This window comes from Polyodon spathula, unplaced genomic scaffold, assembly GCF_017654505.1.
Source record: "Polyodon spathula isolate WHYD16114869_AA unplaced genomic scaffold, ASM1765450v1 scaffolds_906, whole genome shotgun sequence".
Classification (NCBI taxonomy): domain Eukaryota; kingdom Metazoa; phylum Chordata; class Actinopteri; order Acipenseriformes; family Polyodontidae; genus Polyodon; species Polyodon spathula.
In genome coordinates, this window is record NW_024472393.1 from 82,501 (window position 1) to 109,964 (window position 27,464).

A 27,464-nucleotide genomic window follows, 5' to 3' on the forward strand; every position below is an offset into this window, starting at 1 on the left:
CTCACACCCCTGAGAGAAAGGGGGCTCCCTCCAGTCCAGGGCAGGCTTGAGGCACGGAGACTGAACTGCTCCCTCCCTCACCCCCCAAGAGAAAGGGTGCTCCCTCCAGTCCAGGGCAGGCTTGAGGCACGGAGACTGAACTGAGACCCCTAAGAGAAAGGGGGCTCCCTCCAGTCCAGGGCAGGCTTGAGGCATGGAGACTGAACTGCTCCCTCCCTCACACCCCTGAGAGAAAGGGGGCTCCCTCCAGTCCAGGGCAGGCTTGAGGCATGGAGACTGAACTGCTCCCTCCCTCACACCCCTGAGAGAAAGGGGGCTCCCTCCAGTCCAGGGCAGGCATTGAGGCACCCCTGAGAGACTCCCTCCAGAACTGCTCCCTCCCTCACCCCCCCTAAAAGAGAAAGGGTGCTCCCTCCAGTCCAGGGCAGGCTTGAGGCATGGAGACTGAACTGCTCCCTCGCTCACACCCCTGAGAGAAAGGGGGCTCCCTCCAGTCCAGGGCAGGCTTGAGGCATGGAGACTGAACTTCTCCCTCCCTCACACCCCTGAGAGAAAGGGCAAACGGGGAGGCGGGATCGTGGAAGTCGCTCAAGAGCATGCAGAGCCAACATGGCGGACTGTGGGCGCCAGTTGCTTCAGCTTCAATCCACCGTCAACCTTCCTTCTGGAAACTGAAGACACGCATTCTGCAGAACCAAACGATCGGCTTTTCATTGACACGTTTAAAAAAAATACAACAACAATAATAATAATAATACAATTGTGTCTCGCTCCCTTCAAACGCAATGGTTTAAATACGTAGAACTCGAACGCAGTCTGGCGCCCCCAAGCGGCCATCTGCGGAACACCTGCAATTATTATTTTTGTAACCTTGATGATAAATCTGAAAAAAAAAAAAAATAAAAATCAATTGAAAAACATAATATCCGTCGATCCGGAGGACCGTCAGCTGTTCCGCGACCCTGCGTTGAATAGTTCATTCCTATAGATGTGTCGGGAAATATTGCCTCGCCATGCACTCGTTATCTTATGGCAGTGGCTAAATCATCATGCACGCGTGGAAAGCGCTTAAAACGAGCAAATCTTCTGTGGAAAGCTACCATATATAATGATATAATCATATAAAGACCACTACCATCATACGCCCATCATATGACAAACACATCAATGCAAAGTTATACAGCTATTAGCTGCAAAGCTGTTTGCCGGTTCTACTCGGTGAAAGGGGCCCATTAGTCAAACAAGCGCTGTCAATTTAAAGTCGGCGCAGTGTCCTGCGGCTCCCCTTTAAGACGCCCAGGTGAGTCCTGTAAACGCCTCACCTGGATCTGGTGACGTGGAGGCGAAGCAGTTAATAACAGCAGCAGGGGCCTGAAAGGAGGAAATCAGAGTCTGTGCTCAAAGACATACAGATTCTTGTTTTTGCTTCACGCACTTTCATATTCTTTTTTTTTTTTTTTAAATTGGGGTAAAGCCGAGGAAGACGGGACGGTTCGGTGTTTTAATCGCGCTAACTCAAGGCGCAAGTTAATTTGTATTTTAATTTTTTTTTCTTTTTGTTTTAATTTACATTATAGAAGTATAAGTTAGGATGTCGGCTTCCGCGGTGTTCATTCTGGATCTGAAAGGCAAGGTGAGTGAGCCTGTCAGTATAATTAATATCCTGTCGAGAAAGAAGAGTTTTGTAATAATTATACATTATAGAATATATATATATAAAATAAACAAATATATCCTACAGTACACACACAAACACACACACAAACACACACAGCAGTCTCTTGACACAGGGGTGGATGGAAAATTGCAAACGTAATACCGATCCACACACACCACACACACACCACACACTGGGAGACAGTCAACATGGTTTTAGGAAAGGGAGATCGTGCCTAACTAACTTGCTTGTGAGGATGCAACATCGATAATGGATAATTGCACATATGATATGGTTTATTTAGATTTCCAGAAAGCTTTTGACAAAGTCCCGCACAAAAGATTAATTCTCAAACTGAACGCAGTTGGGAATTCAAGGAAACACATGTACATGGATTAGGGAGTGGTTAACATGTAGAAAACAGAAAGTACTGATTAGAGGAAAAACCTCAGAATGGAGTGTGGTAACCAGCGGTGTACCACAGGGATCAGTATAGGTCCTCTGCTATTCCTAATCTACATTAATGATTTAGATTCTGGTATAGTAAGCAAACTTGTTAAATTTGCAGACGATACAAAAGTATAGTGGCAAATATGCAGCAGCAAAGGTCATTCAAAATGATCTAGACAAGATTCAGAACTGGGCAGATACATGGCAAATGACATTTATTGTGTAAGGTACTGCACGCAGGAAATGTCATTATTATCATATGGTTGAAATTGGAGTTCTATGTGTGTTTTTGTGTGTGTGTGTGTGGGGAAGCTTTTTTTGTGTGTGAAAAGTGTTGTGTGTGTGTAGGGAAGTAATGTAAAAAACTGTTAATTTCAGACCTTGTTTTTAAAGTATTGTGAAAAGTGTTGAATTTAGGTCCTCGCTATAAAAGATATTGCTGCTCTGGTGTCATATGCAGACAGGCTAAAAGAATTGAATCTGAGTCTTGAACAAAGAAGACTACGTGGCGACCTGAGTTTTTCAGCCTGAAAAAAGAACTCGACCCCTGCAGTGGCCTGTTCTCTTTCCTGATGAGATGAGCTACTAACAACCAAACGAGTAGAAACTTATTATTATTATTATTATTATTATTATTATTATTATTATTATTATTATTATTATTAATGTTTAACATTTGCTACCGTTCACACAGATCTCCTAGAGAATACACTTTCTGAAGGGTTCTTGTGTATGACCCCTGTTTCAATGGCAAACACAAATAGCCGGCTGGGGGCTGGGGGCTGGTGTCATGTTGTGAGGTTTCTTATTTCTCTGCACTGAAACAGCCTGCTGGTCCTGCAGATGCATTGTGGGTATGGTAGATGCCCACGGTGCGTCTGTGAGTTTCACAGCTGTGTGCGCCTCACGGGTGGGCTTCCCTTTTCATGGGTGTGCAGCTCGGACAAAAGTTTTGTGTCGCCTACAATTTCAAGTTTGAGACAAAAAACTAACAAACAAAACAAAAAAAATACCTGAACATATACTGAGCATCAAAAGAAACTTATCACTTCTTCTGTTTGGATAAAATTCACTAGATGTGATCGAAAAATGACAAGCTCTGTTTCATTGTGCTGATTGACAGCTGACATCACGGAGACGCTGCAGAATGATCTGTCGATCTCAGGCAGGTGTTGTGACTCTTGGTTTCCCGGTTGGTGGCCTGTCATTGACAGACTGTCTGGTTATACCGTCTCGCCAGGTCTGAAATCGCTGGCTGCGAGCGCCCAAGACGGCGAGCCACAGCACGCTGCCCCAGCCCAGCCTCCAGCATGCCGATCGCATGGAGGCGCTGCTCACCTGAGGGACGTGGCATTGTTCTGTGATTTTCTTTATTGCTTTTATTCAAGCTTGCAATTCAACAGCTGAAATCACTCCATCTCCAGCGTCCAATCAACTGTCTCACTAATTAGGTGATTAAGAGCTTCAGTCACAGTCACTCAAGCGTGTCGTGGGCAAGGATGAATGATCGAGCGATTGAAAAGAAACCAAAAACACTTTGTCAATGTCCATCATTTATATACCTTCATTTTTTCGAAAAGAAATGTGTTGTAATAGTGTTACGTTTCTTATGATGCTCTGTATAATTTAGGTCTTTTTATTTAGCATCACGTAATCAAAGGAAACTGCAAAACTATATTTTGCAAAAGTCTACCAGGAAGCCCTAATAGTAGCTCTGCTGTATTCCAGGTTAGTTTTAGAAATGTCACTTTTTTTTTTTTTTTTTATCAGTTTGTATCATTAAGTATGGGGGGGGGGGACTGCAAAGCTCTGGGGTGCGATTCGATACGTTCAGCTCGCGTTATTCAGCGGGTTTCATTCGACTTCACGAAGCAGACCGAGTTTATTCTATAGAGGGGGGGGTGTGCAGCACGCTTGTCCACTGCTGTAGTTTCATCTCCGCTGGCGAGTGGGCGGGGTTTCAGGATCCTGTCCTTCTCCTCCTCCTCAGGTGCTGATCAGTCGGAATTACAAAGGAGACGTCGACACCACGGAGATTGACCACTTCCTGCCTCTGCTGACGCAACAGGAAGAGGAGGGGCTAGCCTGCCCGCTCCTCTCGCACGGGAAAGTGCACTTCCTGTGGATCAGGCACAGTAACCTCTACTGTATCCTTTTGGAAAGCGTGTGAAGCCGCTGGTTTGTTTTTTAGCTGCTGTTGTGAGTAGATTCGAATGGCATTTTCTCGTGTAAAGAGAAGCATTCTGAGAAAGACACTTTGTAAATTGCATTGTAGGGTTCTTAATGTTAGTTCAGGACAGACAAGTATTTCAAACTCTGTAGCTGCCAATATTGTTATTTATTTATGTATGTATTTGACAGATGCCTTGCGTAAAGATTACAGATTGTAAGAAGCTGTGTGGTGTAGTGGTTAAAGAAACGGGCTTGTAACCAGGAGGTCCCGGGTTCAAATCCCAGCTCGGCCACTGCGTGACCCCCGAGCGAGTCACTTCATCTCCTTGTGCTCCATCTTTCGGGTGAGGCGTTGTTGTAAGTGACTCTGCAGCTGATGCATGGTTCACACGCCTTAGTCCCGTATCTCGTATAGTGCTTTGTGATGGTGGTCCGCTATGAAATGTGCTATATAAAAGAAAAAGATTTATAAAGAGGGTTTGACTGCAGCCGCACAATGATCAGTCGCCGCTATCCTCGTCAGTGTTTGAGAGGATCTGCGCATTCTCAAGTAAAGTGAACGATCCGAGGAGTCACAAAGGCATCTAGCAGAGGCGGTGTATGAGGTCTGCTAAGAGTTTGGTCTGGCGGAAACCGTTTTAAGTGACGGTCGAGATTAACGCTTTGCTCAGGTGTGCCCTTTTCCTTCACTTCTCTGATTTTTTTTTTTTAATCCAGTGGTGGCTCTCACCATGAAGAACTCCAACGCCTCCCTGGTTTACTCCTTCCTCTACAAGATAGTCGAGGTAAGATCCGCGCGCTGGCATTTCAAAATAAACCAGCGAGTGAGCCCGGAGCCAACAGAAAACATTAGCGGGTGAACTGACTGCAGTCTGTCGAGATCTGAAAAGGAGTTGACCGTTGTAACCTCAGCCAATGCAGAAACCTGGACCGGAGGACGTTTCATTGGGAATCAAACGCCTTCAGGGGTCAAGCAGTCGTTGTTCAAACAGCTTCTTCTTCATCTGAGATCAAGTATCACAAGGAGGAGACTGACCGTCAGTCTCATTTTAAACCCAGTTTTGTGCATTACAAAAATAAGAAAGTTAGCATCGCTGTTTCTTTATTTGTGAGACGCGTACGTCCCTTGTCCTTTTTTGAGGGTTAAGTAGAAACTGGGCCCGAGGGTGGGAGACGCTTCTTCGTAGCGTTGAGCGTGTTGGATTTGTTGTTGTTGCTAAGTCGCTGGCATCCTTTTATAGAAACAGTTTTGAGATCAGCCAGCCGTTAGGAAGCAGATGAGCTCTGAAGGGCTGAGTGGTCTTCTTTCGTTGAGTTTGACGTGCTGTTCTCGGCAGGTCTTCACTGGGTACTTCAAGGAGCTGGAGGAGGAGAGTATCAGGGATAACTTCGTGGTGGTTTACGAGCTGCTGGATGAGCTCATGGACTTCGGCTTTCCCCAGACGACCGACAGCCAAATCCTGCAGGAGTGAGTCTCGGTGTATTGAACAGGGCTGCTCAGAACCCCCTGGTTCCAGGACTCCAGGGGGGAATCTCGGGTCAGGTTTGGTTAATTTAACAAGCCCGTCGTCTCCCGCTGTTCCAGGTACATCACTCAGGAAGGGAACAAGCTGGAGGTCGCCAAGCAGCGCGTTCCCAACACCGTGACCAACGCCGTGTCCTGGCGCTCCGAGGGCATCAAGTACAAGAAGAACGAGGTCTTCATCGACGTCATCGAGTCCGTCAACCTGCTGGTGAGTGGGGGGGGGGGACGAGGGGCAAGCACTGGATCCCAAGCTAGAGGCAATCTGGAAAAAAAAATCTGGTATCTGGCTGAGATGGGAAGGCGCGTCCTGGCAAAGCTGCCGGTCTAGGCTGGCACCGGTGCTCTCTGGAGTTAAGGGGGTAACTTGAGCCAGCTCTGCAGGGACCGGTAGCTTGAACCTCATTGTGGAGCAGCCTGTGAAGACTGGCTTGGTCACGGCAGGTTGGGCTCCCACTGACCTCCTGCGCTGTTATGGGGGAGCTGCTGTGTTGAGGGAACAATTTAAATTGGGGAGGAATAAAAAGGAGTGACAGGAGAGGGCAGGAAGGAAGTTCTTGGTTCGGTGACTGCTCTGTCCCTTTTCCTGCCAGGTGAACGCCAACGGGAACGTGCTGAGCAGCGACATCGTGGGCAGCGTCAAGCTGAAGGTGATGCTGTCAGGGATGCCAGAGCTCAGACTGGGGCTCAATGACCGGGTCCTTTTCGGGCTCACCGGCCGTACGTATGCCCACTGCAACTCCCTTCCAGTCAGGCGCTTCCAAATCTGCGGAGAACGGAATTCCATTGAAGTCTCTGAATTCGCAGGCTCCCGTGGAACCTTCCGCAGACTCACCGTGTTCTGCAGCTGCATTGTCATCAAAATGATCGTAAACTACAGATGTGTAGAACTTCGCTGTTCAGTTTTAGTTCTTAAATTTTAACAAATGTTTTGTCTCCTTGAAGACGTAGGCGTTAGAGTTTGAAACGATTTTTCCTGACAAACGCTCAAATTTAAATTGCTTCACCTATACATCGTTGGATATGAGCGTATTTACTGGATTCTCAGTACCGAAACCGCACAAGGTGCCCCGCAGAACTCTCCCACTTTTCGCTTATTCTCCTGCAGATTTGAACTGCCTCGACCCATCACCTGTAATCTCTCCGGGCGGAACGGGGCGGGTGTGACCTGGACAAATAACAAAACATTTTTTTTTCTTCTTCTTCTACGTCGGTGGCAGGAGACAAAGGCAAGTCGGTGACGATGGAAGACGTCAAGTTCCACCAGTGCGTGCGACTGTCCCGTTTCGAGAACGACCGCACCATCTCCTTCATCCCTCCCGACGGAGACTCCGAACTCATGTCGTACCGCATCAACACACACGTGAGAGAGAGCGCCTCCCAGCCCCTTCCCCTGCCTATGAGGAGACCATGCAAGCTGAAAAAAAAAGAAGACCCTCTATCTTTTTTTCCTAGACGAAACTGGTCGCTTCTCAACCAATCAAAACCTTTATTTTGAGTCAGTTGAGAGCAAATTCTAATTTCCAGCAAATTCATAAGTGTACAGATTTGTCAGGATGGTAAAAACATAAAGAGAAACGCCAGGTTCCTTGTTTTAAACGGGTGTAGCAGCACATGGGGGACATTTTTTCAGAACCCCGCTATTTCAAGTTGTGTGACGAGTCAGGAGCTCTGGTAATATACGTAAGCGAGGGATGTCTCAAAATCTCTTTCTTTTGCAGGTAAAACCGTTGGTCTGGATCGAGTCTGTGATTGAGAAATTCTCCCACAGCCGAGTTGAAATCATGGTGAAGGTAGAAACTTTGATTCTTAATAACGTTGTTGTTGTTAATTTCATGAAACTACGAGAAGCACTGAGATGGAGTGAAAGTTAAAAGTTATTTAAAAAGTTGTGTTTTTTTTTAATGAAGTTTATAAACTAAAGCCCAGGGAAGAATACAAAGCCACTTGGGACTTGGTTTCAGGAGACCGGGTTTGAGGCCGTTGCACAGCACACCAGGGGAGACCTGGGGGTTTGATCCAGCAACCTCAAACTACGTCTCCCGGAACCAGGTTTCAAGGCGATGTATTGCCTCGGCTTAAGGATCTGGAGGAAGGGCTGCTCCCAACCCACATTGCATCATCCAATCCTGGCCAATCAGAGCTGTATAAACAGACGTTCACATTCCCAGCTCCTCCCCTGTGTCTCCCCCATTGGCACTCTGTTATGGGGGGGAGATGGACCCCCAAACCAAGCGGGTTTGAAGCAGCCCTTCCCTTCTGTAAGTCGCGTAACTGGCAATAAAACCCGAACTGTTCTGTTTTCGGATTGGTGAGGGTTAGTCCCGTTCTCCTTCTTGATCAAACACAACGCTCCAGCGTGTAAACTCCAAACCGCAGGCCACCCTGTCACTGTTTTATTTTATTCTTCCCCCTCCCGCCAGGCGAAGGGTCAGTTTAAGAAGCAGTCGGTCGCCAACAACGTTCAGATCTCGGTGCCGGTTCCGAGCGACGTGGACTCACCGCGGTTCAAAACCAGCGTGGGCAGCGCCAAGTACGTGCCGGAGAAGAACGTGGTGATCTGGACCATCAAATCATTCCCAGTGAGTACCGCTGGGAGGACTGGGAACGGCTCCCGTGCGCGTTCCTGTGTTGCGTGAATAATGAACCCATTTTCTTAAAATGCATAACAACCAATCCCCAATTATTTTTTTTTTTTAAGTAATTCAAGATTCATGAACAGTTTGCAAATGTCAGATGAGTACTGTACCCCCCCCCCCCCCCCCCCCCCCCCCCCCCCCCCCCCCCCGAACCTTAACGCCCGCTCTCGCTGACCCTCAGGGTGGGAAGGAGTTTCTCATGAGAGCTCATTTCGGACTGCCCAGTGTGGACAAGGACGAGCTGGAGGGGAGACCGCCCATCACCGTTCAGTTCGAGATCCCCTACTTCACTGTGTCTGGGATCCAGGTGAGGAGACGCAAACATTTATCAAGCTTTTGGCTGCACTTCAGAATGCCTTTTTAAAGCAAGAGCCGTAACTAACCCCAGCTGCCTCTGTGTGTGCATGGTCTCCAGGTGCGATACATGAAAATCATAGAGAAGAGTGGCTACCAGGCTCTGCCCTGGGTCAGATACATCACTCAGAGTGGAGGTGAGCTAGCAGGGAATCTGCCACGACCACGGAGGTCTTTCTCCTGGGGGGGGGGGGGCAGTTCAGTCTCCGTGCCTCAAGCCTGCCCTGGACTAGAGGGAGCACCCTTTCTCTTAGGGGGGTGAGGGAGGGAGGGAGCAGTTCAGTCTCCGTGCCTCAAGCCTGCCCTGGACTGGAGGGAGCACCCTTTCTCTTAGGGGGTGAGGGAGGGAGCAGTTCAGTCTCCATGCCTCAAGCCTGCCCTGGACTGGAGGGAGCACCCTTTCTCTTAGGGGGGTGAGGGTTCAGTTCACACTGTTGCTATCTGCTAAGTAAAATCACCATCGTAATCAAACTTTAAGCAGTGTTAATAAGAAAGCCTCTTGCGCTGGTTAGCTTGGCTCTTTATACTGTCCCTCTAACACTTTCTTTATTCATTTCAGATTACCAGCTCAGAACAAACTCCTAAACCTCTCGACTCAAGGAACCAGGGTGCAATTCTAGAGCCGAGTTCAAGTGCCTTTTCTTGCAGTACGAATTTCAATACCAAACCCAGTTTGTGATTTTATACTTTTTATATATAATAGCGACAGCTTTTGTTTTTTTTTTTTTTTGTTTTTCTAATATCATTGCAACACTCCTCCAAAATAAGGACCTCTCCTGGCCTCGCTGTTGCAAAGTGAAGGGGTGGTCTTTCCACTGCTAGACCCCCCCAGATCGGACCCTTCAGCTACCCTCTGCCAGTCCTGTTGTGCTTGCTTGACCCTGTACAGTAACTCCTAGAACAGAAGAAGGAGGCTCCTATTAAAAGTGACTCATCGTATATTTGCACGGCCCTTTAGAAATCTGACCTCTCACTTTTGCCATTACATTTATTGTGCAATATAATATAACCACGTTAACAATTCTAGGGCAACGGCTTAAAAAGACGACACAGAATAATTGCACTTATCATAAATATGTAAGGGAAGCTTGTGTTGTGTGTGTGTTTTTTTTTTTAAGAGTTATACCAAATGTGGGTGGTGGTAGATGGTCTGGTCTTCTAGTTGAACCCCACGACGCATCTTCAGGTTCAGCACAGAGAGAAGAACGAGAGGGCGTGCGTGGGGCCCCAGTAGAGTTCAGCACAGGAGGTGGGAAGCCTTGTTTTACACACAGAGTTAGAAATGCATGGAACAGCCCACCGGGCTGGTAAGATTTAAAACGCTGGGAGCATTTCAATAGAAGACTAGATTCTGTGCGAAAGAAAGGATGGTTTTAAACACAGTGGAAGTGAACGTATGCTGTGCAGCATATACCTGGGAAAGAATGAATTTTACAAGATAAAAAAATAAAAAATAAAATTAATAATAAAAACTGAGTCGTGGCAACCTAATTTTGTGTTACCGTGAATCATAAGGCATGTTCATTATCCTATCTGTCTCTCTATTGCCTTCAGTTACTGTGCATAACTGAATGGCATTAAGTTTCCTGTCGTGTGTGTAATTTTATAATGCAGATGTCTGTGTTTTGGGGGGTTTTTGTCTTTTTTTTTTTTTTTTTTTTTTTTTTTTTTTTACCCCCCAATGTTTTTTCAGGGCAACTTCTCAAACGCCATAGACTTCATGAAAACTGGTAATTAATAAAAAAGTTTCTGAAGTGTGTGTGTGTGTGTGTGTGTGTGTGTGTAATTATTTACTTTATATACACACACACACACAGAGTGCAGGACTCTGGATCTCACACACACTCACAGACAGTAGAGAGCTGATTGTTCTTCAGTTTTGTCAGTAAGGGCGGGAGATCCTGTCTGAGATCTTGAAATGTATTCATTTCAGTTGGACATTTTACTGGAGTTTTCAAGTGTAAAGATTTCTCGAGTCCTGCAATGTGCTGAATTGTATTCTTGGATTATTTTCAAAGTTTGGTCTATGTTCTCTTAATTGGCTTAAGTGTTACTGAATTGCGTTCATTTAATGATTTGTAAAGCTTTGTTTTGCAAATCATTAACTGTTCATTCGTTTTTAATGATCAGTTGTTATTATTAAGTAGACTCGCAGATGCATGTATGATTTTTGATATCCCACCTTTTTTTTTTTTCAATATTTTACGCAAGTAAACAATCTGTGACCTTTGTTTGAACTCTGCTGCAGCCGCGGCAGGTAAATCGCGCGCATTACAACTGCTGCTTCAAATTATGAATTAATTTGCGAGGGAAAAAAAAAAAAAAAAAAAAAAAAAAATAGTCCGACTCTCACACTCGACATCTCATTGGCCAGGTGGGCACGTTTACCACAGCAACAGGTTACCTCACCAGCGATAGCTCCGCCCCTACTCCGCTATTGGAACGCAGAGCCACCGTGGAGGGGAGGGGGGGGCGGCCGCTGATTGGTTGGAAGGAGAGTTGTAAACAAAAAGTTGTTTGTTCTCGTGGCTTTTTTTTTTTTTTTTGTCAGGCGCTAAAATTCAAACGAAGAACTAGAACGCGTCGGTTAGGATAATGTAGTCGTGCTTTCAAATAGTTTATTAGCTTGAAAGAAGCAGAGCCAAAAAACACAAAAAAAAAAACCCGAATTATTTATAATAATCTTATTAACCAGACACGTTTAATCCCGTTTATTATTCTCTCTCTCTCCCTCTTATTTTAACTGACTTCGCTTGACAACAGTAGATTGCCTTTTTACACAAACCTTGGGAGTTTTGAACACCTCAGATTGAAAATAATAATAATAATAAATAAATAATAAATAATAATAAAATACATATTTAAGGAAAATGGTGGTGGACCAGACAGAAGCCGGTAACCGCTTGACCTCAGCGGCAGCCGCCGGCGACCTAGCCGGGCTGAAAGCTCTGCTACGCGGGAGCGCAGTGCCCCCAGACACCGCCAATCAATTCGGGAAAACGGCGCTGCAGGTACCGGTATTACATTATTATCTTTTATTTATCTTCTTCTTTCGGGTTCTCGAACAACACACACGTCGATTTGGATCAATCCTTTTCTTTTCTTTTCTTTAAATATGCCAAAAAAAGATCAGGTTACAATATCCAAGAGAGACCCGCCAGTCGGTTATCGATAATATTATCAGAGCTTCCTATTGGATGCAAAGAGGATTTCCAGAGGGTTTATTAATAATAATAATAATAATAATAATAATAATAATAATAATAATAATAATAATAATGTGCGCTTGAGCGTTATTTTTTTAAATGTTATTTTAGCTGTATTCAAATGAGGCGTTTTCCCCTTGAACGCAAAGCAGAATAAGGTACCATAACAATATATAATTCAAGAGAAAAATTAAAATTACTAATAATTAAGATGACGCCTGCAGTTAAAAACGCTCAAAAATAAAAAAAAAATACAAAGTAATATAGCCTGTTACTCAAATGAATCGCGTGTTAATGACAATAACAAGAAGACTGTGTTTCAAAGTTTATTGTTTTATTTATGTTATTATTGTAACCAGCGCGATGCAAACCCGCAGCGCGGTAACCCCGCAGCTCGGCGCGATGCAAACCCGCAGCGCTGCCCGCAGCTCGGCGCGAGCTCGGCGCGATGCAAACCCGCAGCTCGGCGCGATGCAAACCCGCAGCTCGGCGCGATGCAAACCCGCGGCGCGGTAACCCCGCAGCTCGGCGCGATGCAAACCCACCCCGCAGCTCGGCGCGATGCAAACCCACCCCGCAGCTCGGCGCGATGCAAACCCACCCCGCAGCTCGGCGCGATGCAAACCCACCCCGCAGCTCGGCGCGATGCAAACCCGCAGCTCGGCGCGATGCAAACCCGCAGCTCGGCGCGATGCAAACGCGCGGCGCGATGCAAACCCACCCCGCAGCTCGGCGCGATCGGCGCGATGCAAACCCACCCCTCAGCGCGGCGCGGTGACTGGCTCAGCGGCTCCTTCCTGCTTATTTTTACCGTCCCTTCGCACTAAAGCACCTGTTTTTTTTAACGCTTTTATATGTTTTCAGGTAATGATGTTTGGAAACAGCAGCGTGGCCGGCGAGCTTTTGAAACACGGCGCCAGCGTCAACGTGCAGGACGGGCTGGGTGTCACCCCGGCTCACGACGCGGCCAGGACCGGTTTCGTGGACACACTCCGGGTCCTGGTGGAGTACGGGGCCAGCGTTAACACCGCCGACAGCTTCGGCGCCCTCCCCGTTCACGTCGCAGTCAGCGAGGGCCACGTCGAGGTGGTTCGGTTCCTGGCGCCCAGATCCGACCTGCGGCGACGCGACAAGAGCGGAGAATCGGCTCTGGACCGGGCCAGGGTATCGAACCAACCCGCTATGGTGGAAATCCTGGAACGGCAACTGGAATCCGAGCAGAACTCGAACCGGCAGTGATCAAACCGTCCCATCAGCGTGTCACAAAACAGCGTCCCTGTGCCGTGTCATGAAAACGCAAGTGCAATTCAGCGCAGAGCCCGCTGGCTGCATCCCGCCTGTCTGAATCGCTCCCCGGGGCAGCCCTGCGTCAGAGCTGAGCCCGGTTCCGCGCTGGCAGGGGAGCTGCGGCTGGAGAAGGCGTTTCCAGGGGGTTGCTGTGTATGTGCGCACGCTTTTCAATGGGTTTGCAGAGTGCAGTGAAACGCGCAGCTCTGCGATCCGCTCCCCTGCAGCTTGCACAGGGTTTCAGCCGCGTCCTGCTGGTCCCTTTGCAGGCTTTTTAAACTGTGCTTCCCGGCACTACACGGTGATTCAGTGCTTATTATTAGTATTATTATTACCGGCGTTGTATTTATAATGCCCTTGCATGAATTGTTGCGTGGATTTGAGCTTCAATAAATTATTTCATATTTGCTGTGAAGAAGAACATGCAGTTGCCTTTCATTTTATTTGTAAGGGTGTATGCAGTGATTCCTATTTGTAATATATATAGAGAGAGAGAGAGAATTTCACAAGATTGTTTCAGTGTTATTTCTCATCATTTGCATATCAATCACACTGCAATTGCAATCGGGCGGGGCGGGGGATTAGCTTTGGGGAATGTAAACAAACTGGTATGGCAACAACATCTTCCTTTTGATAAACCTGACCACACACCAGGGCTAAACCGTGCATGAATATATATATCGCTGCTCGTTTTACTTACATTCAATATATTGATTTGCTTTTTAATTATTACAACTACTATAAACAAAATCAATTGAAAACAAAAATAAATAACTGCAATTGCAAACAAATTATTATTATTATTATTATTATTATTATTATTATTATTATTATTATTTTAACACACACTGCTTCTTTAAAACGCAATAACGTCACCACGCAAGGCGTGGCACAGAACGTGCCCGAACTCGTTTGCGATTGGTCGGTTAGCTCAGCGCACTCTGCTCTCTGACCCCGTAGAGCCCCGCACGCCTGTATCCACGTGATTTCCACACAGCATTTCAAACGACAGTAATTTATTATTTTAACTCGGATTCAATATTTATTATACAGTTCGGTTATCAGAAACCCACACGGCGAAAATATACAAAAAATGCATGGGAAATGCGAGCTGAAAATCAACCAGAAGTTCGCGGAGAGATACGAGAAGTACAGACAGAAGGAAGAGCTGCAGAGATGTAAGTGGATGGCTCGTTTTGCAGTAAATATTTAGCCGTGATGTTCTGCCCGCAGCTTGATGCTGTGGCGTTGAACACGACGCGTATCTGCAGCTAGCATCGCCAAACAGCACGCCTTGTGCTTCCAGAGCTGACCCCCAAGGGTTAAATCCATCTTCTCTTAAGTTTGCACAATCTGTTGTGCTCAGATTCGCTGCTCGCATTTATTCAGGATACAGGCAACAGATGTTCCCAAATAAAAAGGTATCGATCTCTCGCAATTAAAACAAAATGAACACATCAGGCTTGAGATGTTAACCCCCTTGCAGTTGAATGTTCTCAAAGTGCAACAACACGCAGTCCAATCTTAGTTTATCTGTGAATGTAGAAACCTGCAGCTTTATCTGACCTGAAAAAAATAATTAACGAGGTCCAGCCCTAAGGTGTAGTGTGATGCATTTTCAAAGATCTTTCTAAGTTGCTGTAGCTGTGCAATGATAAGGCAGGTAGTGGAAACTATACCAAACTTACCATGCAGCTGAAAACTGCAGTGCCCCCTACAACATGGTACAGGAGAATAGTCTATATGGGTCAACAGGGTTATGTTTGTACTGTTCCAGTGAAGGATCGCTATGGAGACTGCGAGGAGGAGGAGGAGGAGGAGGAGGAGGAGTCCCAGGATTCGGATGACGATGAAGAAAGCGAAGTGGTAATTAGGACAGAGTTGCAGACTCCCCCAGCTTTAACACAGTTCCCCGGAGAGAGAAGACAGGAACAGATTGGGATAACTGGAAGCTGACAAGCGCAGCGTTTAAAAAAACTGCCTTCTCTGTGCCCTGGAGACTGTGTTTCATTTCCTTGGTGTTGAAATGCAGGGTTAAACGCGTTTGGGGTGTTTTGTAACATCTTATTATTTTTATGATGCACAGTAACGTATGTGTGTGTGTGAGCCAACATGTGTACGACATGTATGTGCATCTGATAAAGACTTCATCAGCTTTGAATGAATGAACCCGGCACAGCCCCTGCTGTATAAGTGCCTCAGCTGACCTGACTGCTAGTACACAGGTGCAGCTTTGACAATGCTGCCATCCTCAGAGCAGCTGCGGACAAAACGTTTGCGTCCTCACCCTGTAGAATTAACAATGAAACATGCAGAATCAAAAAGATACGTTAACATCTTCAATCACACGCCACCACTTTGTAGTTTTTCCCATATACTTAATGAAAAAGTGACCAAATATATGACATTTCTAAATCTACCATGAAATACTGAACTGCTGTTCGGGTTTCCGGTAGACTTTTGCAATATCATTTAGTAGTTTCTTTGTTTATATGATGTTAGATAAAATATCCAAATTCACATGTATATATATATATATATATATATATATATATATATATATATATATATATATATATATATATATATATATATAGAACTTAACACCATTATAACACATTTATTTTTGAAAAAAAAGAGAATAAGGTACATAAATGATGGACATTGAAAAAATATTTAATTCTGGGTGATGCTGAACATTTGCCCAGAGCTGTATCTTCTCTTTTTTCACCTCTTCCTCCCTCTCTCTCTCGTGTGGCAGGAGATTGATCCTAAACTGGAGAGGGATTTCTACAGGACCCTGTCTCTGCTAAAGAAGAGGGACCCCAAGATATATCAGTCAGACACCCAGTTCTACAGGAAAGAAGGTCTGTATTGATTCAGCGGCAGTCCATTGAGATCTCGTGTCTTTTACAAACTCCCGCTACCCGAGTCCTGGGGTTCAGAGCTCACCTCAGTGAAGTCTGTTATTATTATTATTCTTATTATTATTGAAATGATCAGGAGCCAGGAGTTTGAGCAGGGTTAGAAACTCTCACTAGCCCTGCTGCTGCTGCTGCACCCAGTCCTGGGGTTCAGAGCTCCCCTCAGTGAAGTCTAGTATTATTATTAATATTGCAATGATCAGGAGGCAGGAGTTTGAGCAGGGTTAGAAACTCTCACTAGCCCTGCTGCTGCTGCTGCTGCACCCAGTCCTGGGGTTCAGAGCGCCCCTCAGTGAAGTCTTATTAATATCAGGAGCCAGGAGTTTGAACAGTGAGGGCCTTGCTAAATCTGAACGGATTGCAGGTCTCCTCAGAGCGCGGGTAAGCCAGTCTGTGCGTCTGTAAGGGTTTCTGACGGGGGCTGTTCATGCAGCTGTACAGGGAGGAGCAGTTTATTTAACATCAAGCTCCTGGCTCCTGACCATTTGAAATAATGTCAAAGCCAGGACTGGGCTCAGAGGGAGCGGGTGTTTCAAGCCCTGCCTGTAAGTCTCTCGTTCTTTTCCTCCTGTCCCAGATTCTCCCTCGACCAGCGAAGGAGAGCAGGGAACGCAGCCGAAGAAAGACAAGCCGATGTTCCTGAAGGATTACGAGCGCAAGGTTATTCTAGAGAGGGGCGGGTGAGTGAGCGTGAGCAGACAGGGGTGCTGGGGGGGGGCGGGTTGTGACCTTCGTGGTTGCACCCCAGCTGTCTTTAAAGTAAGCAAAAAACATTGTGTGTGCGTCTCTCTGCAGCAAATACGCAGACGAGGAAGAGGAGAGCGACGACGAAGAGGCAGCGAAGAGGAGAGAGGTGAGGCCCCAGAATCTGGAGGAGCCGAACAGCCAGACGCGCTCCTCAGCTTCCTTTTGCACTTTGAAATCGTGGTTTGGACACGTTTTTTTTTTTTTTCCCACGGTTATCGAGAACTTTAATTGAACGGTTCTTTCTCGTTTTTCTCTTCCCCAGAGAGCTTCCCTGCCCAGTTACATCCAGGAGCAGAAAGATATTAAAGAAAGGTACGGGGAAGGCGTTTCAAACACAGGGTCTGCATCGGGGGCCGCAGTCAGCTTCTTTCATTGAGTAGATAGGAAAACTACCAAGCCGTGCGGAATTCAACATGTTAACATCACCTTATTCAGCAGCTTCCATTCCGCTCTGTGAAGCAAGATTAGTTCATTCTCTACAGAGGGACGATCTCTCTTGTCCTGTCTCTCTCACAGCTTCCGGAAGTTTGTTGAAGACAGCGAGGAGGACGATGAGAAGGATGAAGGGTTCCAGCTTCTCACGCGGAGAATGAAATCACAGGAGGAGAAGGTACCCGGAATCACAGTGGCGTGCTTTAGATTCGTTCTCACTAATCCCAACGCATCATCCTCGATCAAGATTGCGTTCGGCAGTGTTCTGTTAAAAATGAGCTTCTCACAGCGGCAGCAACAGAAAAGTACTTCCTTTGAGCTTTGTAACCCTGTGAAATGTATTGAGATGCATCTCTGCTGTGTTTTCCTAGGACAGAGAAGAGGAGGACTATCTAAACTGGCTGAAAGGGCAAAAAGACTTGGAGGGGAAAGAGGATTTGCAAGACCTGGTGAGAGAAACTTTTTCTTTATTTATTTTTTTTTGGTCGCAGAGAGATTTTCTTTGTAACAAATAAGCAAGATCCGGTTTCATGTGTCTCGTGGTCTTCATATACGTCACTCTGCGTTGTGTTTGCATTGTTATTCCCATCCAGTATTGGATTGCAGTATCGCAAGGCGTCAGGATAGGGTGGCAGTGATTGAGAAAGGCAGACTAGATGCTCTAAGCTGTTTACTCCACAAACCACGTCATCAGCGCAGGCTGCAAGGAAGAAACAACTCTGCTGTAATTCTGAAAACAAATCAGAAACGACGCAAAGAACTCTCAGTTCAAAGTCTTGGTTGTTTCTGTCTGGTTTGGAAACTACATCGGGGTGCGTTGCTCCTTTAACTGCAAATCAAAGTAAAATCAGTTATAATTGTGCTAATGGAGTAAATACCCTTGAGAATTCAACACATGCTTATCATATTGTTATTGCTTTAATTATTGAATTGTTCATGTGTGTGTGTGTCAGTGTGTGCGCGTGTGTGTGAAGCGCTTTGGGATCCTTGTGATGAAAGGCGCTATAGAAATGGGTATGGTATGAATTAACCCCCATGTTTCCGGTTGGTTTCTCCTGACAGACATACCTGCATGATTACTGGAACGACCCAAGCCTGGACGATGGGGAGAAGTTCCTGCGGGACTACATGCTCAATAAGGGCTACCTGGAGGGGGGAGGAGAGGAGCACAGGTGCTGTATTCCTGCGCTGTAGCGCCCGGCACAGGGGGGAATCCGTTCCTGGTTTCAGGGTTCAGGGGGTCAGTTCCTGTTTTTCCAAATTCCTTTTTAAAATCAATTCCCAGTTTGCAATACCCAACCCCTTTTGAGTGACTCCCTTTGATCAATGATGTGCTTAAAGTGTGTATAAGGACCTTTCTATTGTATTGTGTTACATGATCCCATGTGTTTCTACAACTGTTTAAGTAAGGTGTAATATTATTATTATTATTTATTATTATTATTTTTTTATTTAATTTTTTTTTTTTAAATTGCATTCCACCACCTCCAAATAGACCTGCATGGACCGCTCAAACTACGTTTCCCATCATCCTCCTGCTCACACATGTGACTGAGATGGATTTACCAGTGAGGAGCAGCAGCAGGAGGATGATGGGAAATGTAGTTCTGAGCGGTCCATGCAACTCTCAGAGGGAGTGGAATGCAATTTTAAAAGTTGTTAAAAAAAAAAAAAAAAAAAAAAAGTCAAAATGTTGTTAAAAAATTAATATTTAAAACAATCCACACACCTTACAACACATGGGAACAGTAACACAATAAAATAAAATAGGTCCTTGTACACCCTGTATAAAGACCACAGGTTCGTTTGGAACGGGAATTGGGGGATAATTGATTTTAAAAAGGGAATTTCCTGCCCAAACCTGCCTGGTTTCACTCAGAGTTTAATCAGACACACCTGAGCTTGTTACCTATGCAGGCTGGGGCTGATCAAGCTGCTAGCGAAACCTGACCTGGGTGACACTGCCAGCCTTATTCCCATCCCTGCAGTGTCTGGTAGGAGCCCTGAACCTCATCAGCTCCAAATCAGATCTCTTTCATTGTTTTATTAATTCATTTAGCAGATGCTTTTATCCAAAGCCCCTTACAGAGACTAGGGGGGTGAGCTCTGCATCATCAACAACTGCTGCTGCTGCTGCAGAGTCTCTTCCAATAGGACCTCGTTTGTTTTATGGTTCAGTGACTTGCTCAGGGTCTCGCACAGTGAGTCAGCGGCTGAGCCGGGATTTGAACCTCCTGGTAACAACAAGCCCCCTTTCTCTAACCCCCCCGGATCCCCTCCCCCCCCATGCAGCCCGTTGGTCTGTGAGTTTGCAGTAGTTTTGAGTTTCTGCGTGTTTGTGTGTGTGTGTGCGCGCAGGATCCCCACGTACGATGAGATAGTTCAGGAGGAGGTGGAAGACTCTTCCGACGAGGGGGAGTCGTTCCTGAATCAACAGGAGGACTTCGAGAGACGCTACAACTTCCGTTTTGAGGAGCCGGACGCAGAGCTGGTGAGAAAGGAGTGCGCACAATGCCGATCGCTGTCACCTGCACACGAAGCTTTGGAGTCTACAGTAAACGCTACAGAACTAATATAAATAATAACACTGCTAGAATCCAATATGAACTAGGATGCCGTGTATAATAATAACACTGCTAGAATACAATATGAACTAGGATGCTGTGTATAATAATAACACTGCTAGAATCCAATATGAACTAGGATGCTGTGTATAATAATAACACTGCTAGAATCCAATATGAACTAGGATGCCGTGTATAATAATAACACTGCTAGAATACAATATGAACTAGGATGCTGTGTATAATAATAACACTGCTAGAATACAATATGAACTAGGATGCCGTGTATAATAATAACACTGCTAGAATACAATATGAACTAGGATGCCGTGTATAATAATAACACTGCTAGAATACAATATGAACTAGGATGCTGTGTATAATAATAACACTGCTAGAATACAATATGAACTAGGATGCCGTGTATAATAATAACACTGCTAGAATCCAATATGAACTAGGATGCCGTGTATAATAATAACACTGCTAGAATAATAACAATATGAACTAGGATGCCGTGTATAATAATAACACTGCTAGAATACAATATGAACTAGGATGCTGTGTATAATAATAACACTGCTAGAATCCAATATGAACTAGGATGCTGTGTATAATAATAACACTGCCAGAATACAATGTGAACTAGGATGCCGTGTATAATAATAACACTGCTAGAATACAATATGAACTAGGATGCTGTGTATAATAATAACACTGCTAGAATACAATATGAACTAGGATGCTGTGTATAATAATAACACTGCTAGAATACAATATGAACTAGGATGCTGTGTATAATAATAACACTGCTAGAATACAATATGAACTAGGATGCCGTGTATAATAATAACACTGCTAGAATACAATATGAACTAGGATGCCGTGTATAATAATAACACTGCTAGAATACAATATGAACTAGGATGCTGTGTATAATAATAACACTGCTAGAATACAATATGAACTAGGATGCCGTGTATAATAATAACACTGCCAGAATACAATGTGAACTAGGATGCTGTGTATAATAATAACACTGCTAGAATCCAATATGAACTAGGATGCTGTGTATAATAATAACACTGCCAGAATACAATGTGAACTAGGATGCCGTGTATAATAATAACACTGCTAGAATACAATATGAACTAGGATGCCGTGTATAATAATAACACTGCTAGAATACAATATGAACTAGGATGCTGTGTATAATAATAACACTGCTAGAATAATGCTGTGTATAATAATAACACTGCTAGAATACAATATGAACTAGGATGCCGTGTATAATAATAACACTGCTAGAATACAATATGAACTAGGATGCTGTGTATAATAATAACACTGCTAGAATACAATATGAACTAGGATGCCGTGTATAATAATAACACTGCCAGAATACAATATGAACTAGGATGCCGTGTATAATAATAACACTGCTAGAATCCAATATGAACTAGGATGCCGTGTATAATAATAACACTGCTAGAATACAATATGAACTAGGATGCCGTGTATAATAATAACACTGCTAGAATACAATGTGAACTAGGATGCCGTGTATAATAATGACGCTGCTAGAATAGAGTGTAAGGCTGTGTGTGCCTGAACCCTGCTGAATTCCGAGCAGGGCGGAGGAGTGTAGCTTGACTGCTCTTGTTTTATCCCCCCCCCTTTTTCCCCCAGATCAAGACGTACCCCCGAACGATCGCCACTTCCGTGCGAACGAAAGACGAACGGAGGAAGAGAAAGAGGGAGGAGGTTAAAGAGAGGAAGAAAAAGGTACCTCGCCGTTATAAAACTTAATCAGATTTTTTTTTTTTCGAAACAGACATTAAATGAGTTTGTGATGTTTTCTACAAAAAAACGTTCCCGTAGCAGGACAGCGACAGGGCTGGTAGCAGGAGGGAGACTCGGAGACAGAGAGCTGTCGTTCAAACGCTAATGAGAGCTCCTTCAATAACTCAAAATCAAATAAAATCGGAAGACCCGAGCTGCTCCCATCCCATTCCCTAAACTAACTCCCTAAACGACGGATCTGGCTCCCTTCATCCCTGCCAAACTTAAATTAAAAATACTGCAACGTTTTTCGAACATTTGTTTCGGTTTTGTTTTGCGTGATTTCAGGAGAAGGCGCAGAAGCGTGAAGAGCTGAAACAGCTGAAGAATCTGAAACGGCGTGCCGTGCTGGAGAAGCTGCAGACGCTGCGAGAGCTGACGGGCAACGAGACCGTGGGCTTCACAGAGGGGGACCTGGAGGGGGACTTTGACCCCCAGCAACATGACCAGCTCATGCAGGTGAGGAGGGGGAGAGGGAGAGAGAGAAAGAGAGAGAGTCACAAGCGGTCCATTCGAGCCCACAGCTCTCCTTTCTCATCCTCCTGCAGAAGTTCTTTGGGGACGAATATTACGGAGCGGGAGACGAAGAGAAGCCCCAGTTTGATGAAGAGGAGGGGCTCGACGGTAATATAAAAATGGTCCCCCCCGACGAGAGAATCCGTGTCTGGTTTCCCTTTGGAACGGGCAGTTCCTGGGAGTGAGATGCTTTTTAAAGAAGTCTTGTGGTGTGTTTGTTTGGCGTTGGACGTACATTTACTGCCGTTTCGTTTCAGGTATTTTCTCTGTGCAAATGTTAACAGAATTAAATCGCGCTGCGTTTCAAAAAATCACAATAAGAAAAAGAATTGCCATGCATCTGTGGATACAAGCTGATTATCACATGGTTGCATTGCTTCAGTTAAACACGTGTGTCAAACCATTAACTTCCGTACAAAAAAAACCAAAAAACATTTTCTTCTAGATAATGACACCCTGTATGTATTATTAGCAGGATTTAGAAATTTTGCCTAATTGGTGGAACTGCCCCATCCAGCTCTGCCCCGGGTAAGTGAAGGTCATTGTGGGACTGCTTTATAATTTCAGAATCGCAGTCGACCGTAACAAGGGCCAGGCAGCAGTCAGATCGCATTGAAAGTTTAGCTGAGATTTGTAATTCCTGTAATCCACGCTTTTCCAGAGGACTGGAACTGGGATAACTGGACCGGGAATGAGGAAGCGGAGGCGGGAGAGGGACAAGGAGAATGGGGGGCCTACGCCCCGAACTGTGAAGACCCCGACTTCATTGTAAGAAAACCCGCGTGCTTCTTTTTCTCAGAGAAAAGTATGTTCGGTGCTTGGTGGAGTGAAGAGCCGTGTGTGTGTGTGTGTGTGTGTGTGTGTGTGTGTGTGTGTGTGTGTGTGTGTGTGTGTGCGTGTGACCGTGACCCTGAGCAAGTCGCTGAACCTCATTGAGCTCCGTCCTTCGGACGACACATCAAACAAACGAGGTCCTATTGGAAGAGACTCTGCAGCAGCAGCAGTTGTTGATGATGCAGAGTTCACCCCCCTAGTCTCTGTAAGCGGCTTTCGATAAAAGCGTCTGTTAAATATCTCATTGCTAATAATAACCCTAACAGGGTTGCAAGCAGAGTTTGTTGGCACACTTGTTTCTGAGCTGTGCCCGTCCTGTTTGCAGATGGACGCAGACTACGACCCCAGCCAGCAGCCCAGCTCCTCCAAGAAGAACAAGAGGAAGAAGAAGCAGGAAGCTCCCGAGAAGGGAAAGAGGCGACGGAAATCCCACTTCGCTGAGGTGGTGACCCGGGACAAGCCCGCCTTCGACCCCAGTGAGTACGGCTCGGTCACGTGGGCTGCAGTTCCGGTGCCCGGGTGTGTGTGGTTTTGTTTCTTCGCGCCTCGTGATCGCTTCAGAGAGATCTGTGCCGTTTTGTCGACCTGTCTCAGTAATACCAGAGGCAGAGAGGCGTGGATTTTTCAATTCCAGTTTCCTTTGATTCTGTTATAATGAGCGTGTCTCAACAGCGGCAACAGAAAATGTCTGGTCACGATGATTGTTAGTCGATTGAAACTGGCAGTTGAACAAACCATTGTTACTAAGTCTCCTAAAATCTCAATTCCAATTCAAAGGATGGGAGCCAGACGAAGCCGTCGCCATGCTGTTATTGAAGTACCCCCTCCCCCCCCCTCTCCCCCCCCCTCCTCTCCTCCTCTCTCTCCCTCCCCTCCTCCCTCCTCTCCCTCCCTCTCCCCTCCTCTCCCTCCTCTCCCCCCTCTCCCTCTCCCTCTCCCTCCCTCTCCCTCTCCTCCCTCTCTCCTCCCTCTCCCTCTCCCCTCTCAATCTCCCTCCTCCCTCTCTACCTCCCTCCCTCTCCCCCTCTCCTCTCCCTCCTCCCTCTCTACCCTCTCCCTCTCCCCCTCCCTCTCTCCTCCTCTCAATCTACCTCCTCCCTCTCTCTCTCTCCCCCCCTCCTCCCTCTCTCCCTCTCCCCCTCTCCCTCTCTCTCCTCCTCCTCTCCCTCCCTCCTCTCCCCTCCCTCTCCCCTCAGTTAGATGGGGAGAGTCTAGATGGGCCCTCTCCCCCTTCAAAATCCCTCTCTCAAGGGAGGGAAACTACCTCTCCCTCTCTACCTCTCCTCTATCAATAACAGATCCTATCTCCCCTCTCAAGAGGAGGGATCTACCTCTTCCCATCTCTCCCTCTCGGAGGAGGCTCTCAAGGAGGGAGGAGTTAGTTGTCTACCTCTCCTCCCCTCTCATAGATCTCCCCTCTTCAAGAGACCTCCTCCCTCAATCTCCTCCCTTCAAGTCTCCCCTCTTCTCCCTCTCACCCCTACCCCCTCTCAAGAGAGAGACCACCTCCTCCCTCAATCTACCTCTCCTCCCTCTCTCTCTCCCTCTCCCCCTCTCAATCTACCTCCTCCCTCAATCTACCTCCTCCCTCAATCTACCTCTCCTCTCCCCTCTCCCCCTCTCAATCTACCTCCTCCCTCAATCTACCTCTCCTCCCTCTCTCTCCCTCTACCCCTCCCCCTCCCCTCTGTGCTCTCCTTCCCTAGAGGACAGTACGTTTGATCAGTACCCGGAGGAGTATTACCCTCTCTCTCCCCCTCCCCTCTGTGCTCTCCTTCCCTAGAGGACAGTACGTTTGATCAGTACCTGGAGGAGTATTACCAGCTGGACTACGAGGACATAATTGATGACCAGCCGTGCCGCTTCAGATACAGGACCGTGGTCGCCAACGACTTCGGCCTCACCACGGAAGAGGTGTGTGCATGCGTGTGTGCGTGTGCGTGAGTGACAGCGTGTGTTTACAGGACTTCTGATCACTAAGAGAAACTGAGCCAGCAAAGTTACCGAGCCAGAAAAATAAACCAACTCCCCGGTATTTATTTTAGGGGCTTGCGAGTGCCCCCCCCCCCATCTCCTCCCCCTCCTCGCTAAACATACCCTCTGGTGGATGCAAGATCTATACTAGTAGATAAACATGAAAACCCAACCGCATCGTTCTCCAGTAAGGAAACTGTATTATCTCAACACCTCTGTTGTAAATACCTGTTCAGACTTGCAGATCTCTGCTCCGCCCCCCCCTGCTCTGCACTGGACTCGCCTGCCCTCAGAACCACGTTACTGGATCCTCAGCTGAGGCGTTCTCCTTGCACTATTGTTGTAGATGTAACTGTATCCTGACTTGTTGCATCCTAGCTCCGATTGTGTTCTTGCAGTGTTATTATTTGCACTGGCTGTTTTTAAATATGAAGCTTGCATTGTAAGTGCCCTGTAACGCCTGTGATGAAGGGTCAGTCACGGCAGTGGTGTGTGCGGGCTGCTGCAGGGTGTGAAGGCTGGGTTGCATCCTTTTTTTTTTTTTTTTTTTTTTTTTTTTTTTTTTTTTTTTAGATCTTGGCCGCTGATGAGAAGGAGCTGAATCGCTGGTGCTCTCTGAGGAAAACGTGCATGTTCAGGTGAGAGGCAGAGAGGACGGCCGGGTAACTGGGTCACTGTACCTCGCACTCCTTACCTTGCTTCACTGGAGCCTGTTTCCGGGTGTGAATAATCGCTTCTTGTCGCTCTTCGTGTTCCGGGCGTCACGATCCGGTGGGCCGCGCGGTGAGGCGTGACACCTCGAGCTGTCACTGTGCTTTCTTTTCTCTCCAGGTCGGAGAGGGAGGAGCTGAGCGATCTCAAGTCCTACAGGATCAAAGCTCAGAATGTGGAAAAGAAGCAGCAGATCCTGAAGTCTCTCACTGTGGAGTAAGTCAATGCCCGGGCAGCCTCCACTCACAACAGAAGTCGCGTTCCTCCTTCCGAAAGTGACGAAGCTGCAGGAATAGCGTTTCAGTGTCTCTCAAACGTTAACGTAACATTGTAAAAGGAGGCTCTGGTGGATAGAGAAAGGGGTTTGAGACCAGGAGGTTCAGATCCTGGCTCAGCTGCTGACTCCCTGTGTGTGTGAGACCCCGAGCAAGTCACTGAACCTCCTTGGGCTCCGTCCTTCGATGAGACGGAAAACAAAACAAGGTCCTATTGGAAGAGACTCTGCAGCAGCAGCAGCAGTTGATGATTCATAGCTCACCCCCTAGTCTCTGTCAGTCGCTTTGCATAAAATCATCTGCTAAATGACTCATTAATAATAATAATAAAGACACTCTGTGTACAAAGCAGCCCTGAAAGAAACGTACAGAGTTATTTTATAAATGACGCTTCAACTCCACACCCTGCAGCACAGAGATGAGTCCTCGTCACGCTCTGACGAAGGCCACTAGCCAGAGCCTTCGTCTCGGTTTTGATTCCGATTTCGGTGCTCTGTTGATCCGGAGAGATTAATCCTCTGGTTGTGTTTGTTTTTTCCTGCAGGGAGGAAGAAGCGCTCCGTCGACAGCAGGAAGGGAAGACCAAGGTGGGGAAGAAGAGGAGGGAACGTCTGAAGAAGCGGGGGGAGGGAGAGGGAGAGGGAGAGGCGGGACCCATTCCGCCGGCAGCTGTGAAACCACTAGAGACTGGGACCGAACCTTCGGAGAGCAGGGAGCAGCTGCTGGTGCCCAAGAAGAAGGAGGAGTCGAAGGGAGCAGAGAAGGAGAAGAAAGCGGGCGCAGCCGGTCGAGGGAAACCGAAGAGGCCAGCGAAACGCTGGGCCAGCGCGGGGCGTCACCGACTCCTTTTAAAGGTCGGGGGTCGCGAGTTCAGCAGTCAGAGGCTCCAGGCTTACGGGCTGAACCCCAAGAGACTGCTCTTCAAACAGCTGCACCAGCAGAAGCAGGGCAAGCAGCAGGGCAACAAGCAGGACAAGAAGCAGGACAAGCAGCAGGGCAAGAAGCAGGGCAAGCAGCAGGGCAACAAGCAGGACAAGAAGCAGGGCAACAAGCAGGGCAACAAGCAGGACAAGCAGCAGGGCAACAAGCATGCTGCCGAGTGAAGGGAGGGGGGAGCCGTTCCTACCTCCCCCAAGACCTTTCCTACCACTTTCAAGTCAGTCCCAGCTGCGAGTGGAAATGTGGGTTTAAGACTCTGGCATCATTTTCTCCGTTGATCCCGGGGGAGTCTTTAGGAATCTGCGATCTAGAATTCAGTTCTTTTACATCTGCAGGGTTTGTTTTTCATAATCTTGTCTATTATTATTATTGTTATTATTATTATTAATTTTTTGTTGTTGTTTTATTCTTCTAGATTT

At 46.5% G+C, this 27,464-nt stretch overlaps 3 protein-coding genes across 4 annotated transcripts in view; all 3 read left to right on the top strand.

The window, feature by feature from the left end:
* The window catches only part of ap1m2 (adaptor related protein complex 1 subunit mu 2), a 12,367-nt gene extending 2,101 nt beyond the window's left edge, over positions 1-10,266 (top strand). The window contains exons 2-13 of the mRNA XM_041242062.1: positions 1,578-1,633; positions 4,098-4,254; positions 4,997-5,064; positions 5,617-5,747; positions 5,865-6,012; positions 6,395-6,521; positions 7,022-7,164; positions 7,523-7,594; positions 8,225-8,383; positions 8,622-8,747; positions 8,856-8,931; positions 9,354-10,266. Of these exons, the coding sequence (XP_041097996.1) occupies positions 1,592-1,633; positions 4,098-4,254; positions 4,997-5,064; positions 5,617-5,747; positions 5,865-6,012; positions 6,395-6,521; positions 7,022-7,164; positions 7,523-7,594; positions 8,225-8,383; positions 8,622-8,747; positions 8,856-8,931; positions 9,354-9,379 (1,275 nt within the window). The 5' untranslated portion in view covers positions 1,578-1,591 and the 3' untranslated portion in view covers positions 9,380-10,266. The remainder of the gene's footprint in view (positions 1-1,577; positions 1,634-4,097; positions 4,255-4,996; positions 5,065-5,616; positions 5,748-5,864; positions 6,013-6,394; positions 6,522-7,021; positions 7,165-7,522; positions 7,595-8,224; positions 8,384-8,621; positions 8,748-8,855; positions 8,932-9,353) is intronic.
* Positions 10,267-11,664: 1,398 nt separating this feature from the next.
* On the top strand, positions 11,665-13,621 carry cdkn2d (cyclin-dependent kinase inhibitor 2D (p19, inhibits CDK4)). The gene is made up of 2 exons (XM_041242073.1): positions 11,665-11,805; positions 12,865-13,621. Exons 1-2 carry the CDS (start codon positions 11,665-11,667, stop codon positions 13,237-13,239), a joined length of 516 nt encoding a protein of 171 aa, XP_041098007.1. The 3' UTR covers positions 13,240-13,621.
* A 596-nt stretch (positions 13,622-14,217) lies between these two features.
* Positions 14,218-27,464, top strand: kri1 (KRI1 homolog). 2 transcript variants are annotated; one of them, XM_041242071.1, is made up of 19 exons: positions 14,218-14,465; positions 15,065-15,153; positions 16,049-16,154; positions 16,789-16,891; positions 17,007-17,064; positions 17,221-17,270; positions 17,475-17,568; positions 17,762-17,839; positions 18,453-18,562; positions 19,749-19,881; positions 21,644-21,739; positions 22,085-22,255; positions 22,345-22,420; positions 22,974-23,080; positions 23,472-23,622; positions 24,930-25,060; positions 25,694-25,758; positions 25,952-26,047; positions 26,651-27,464. In XM_041242071.1, the coding sequence occupies exons 1-19, from the start codon at positions 14,381-14,383 to the stop codon at positions 27,207-27,209; spliced, it is 2,358 nt and encodes a 785-aa protein (XP_041098005.1). In that variant the 5' UTR covers positions 14,218-14,380; the 3' UTR covers positions 27,210-27,464. The 2 variants fall into 2 exon arrangements, with proteins under 2 accessions (XP_041098005.1, XP_041098006.1); XM_041242072.1 differs by lacking the exon at positions 15,065-15,153 and having other exon boundaries at positions 14,387-14,465; positions 26,651-27,462.

Excerpts from the sequence above, each read along its gene's own strand:
- kri1 (XM_041242071.1), top strand. The coding sequence starts at position 14,381 with ATGCATGGGAAATGCGAGCTGAAAATCAACCAGAAGTTCGCGGAGAGA. Across the intron at positions 16,155-16,788 it reads CCAGTTCTACAGGAAAGAAG|ATTCTCCCTCGACCAGCGAA; the intron begins GTCTGTATTGAT and ends CTCCTGTCCCAG. Across the intron at positions 17,065-17,220 it reads AGGCAGCGAAGAGGAGAGAG|AGAGCTTCCCTGCCCAGTTA; the intron begins GTGAGGCCCCAG and ends TCTCTTCCCCAG.
- cdkn2d (XM_041242073.1), top strand. The coding sequence starts at position 11,665 with ATGGTGGTGGACCAGACAGAAGCCGGTAACCGCTTGACCTCAGCGGCA. Across the intron at positions 11,806-12,864 it reads TCGGGAAAACGGCGCTGCAG|GTAATGATGTTTGGAAACAG; the intron begins GTACCGGTATTA and ends ATATGTTTTCAG.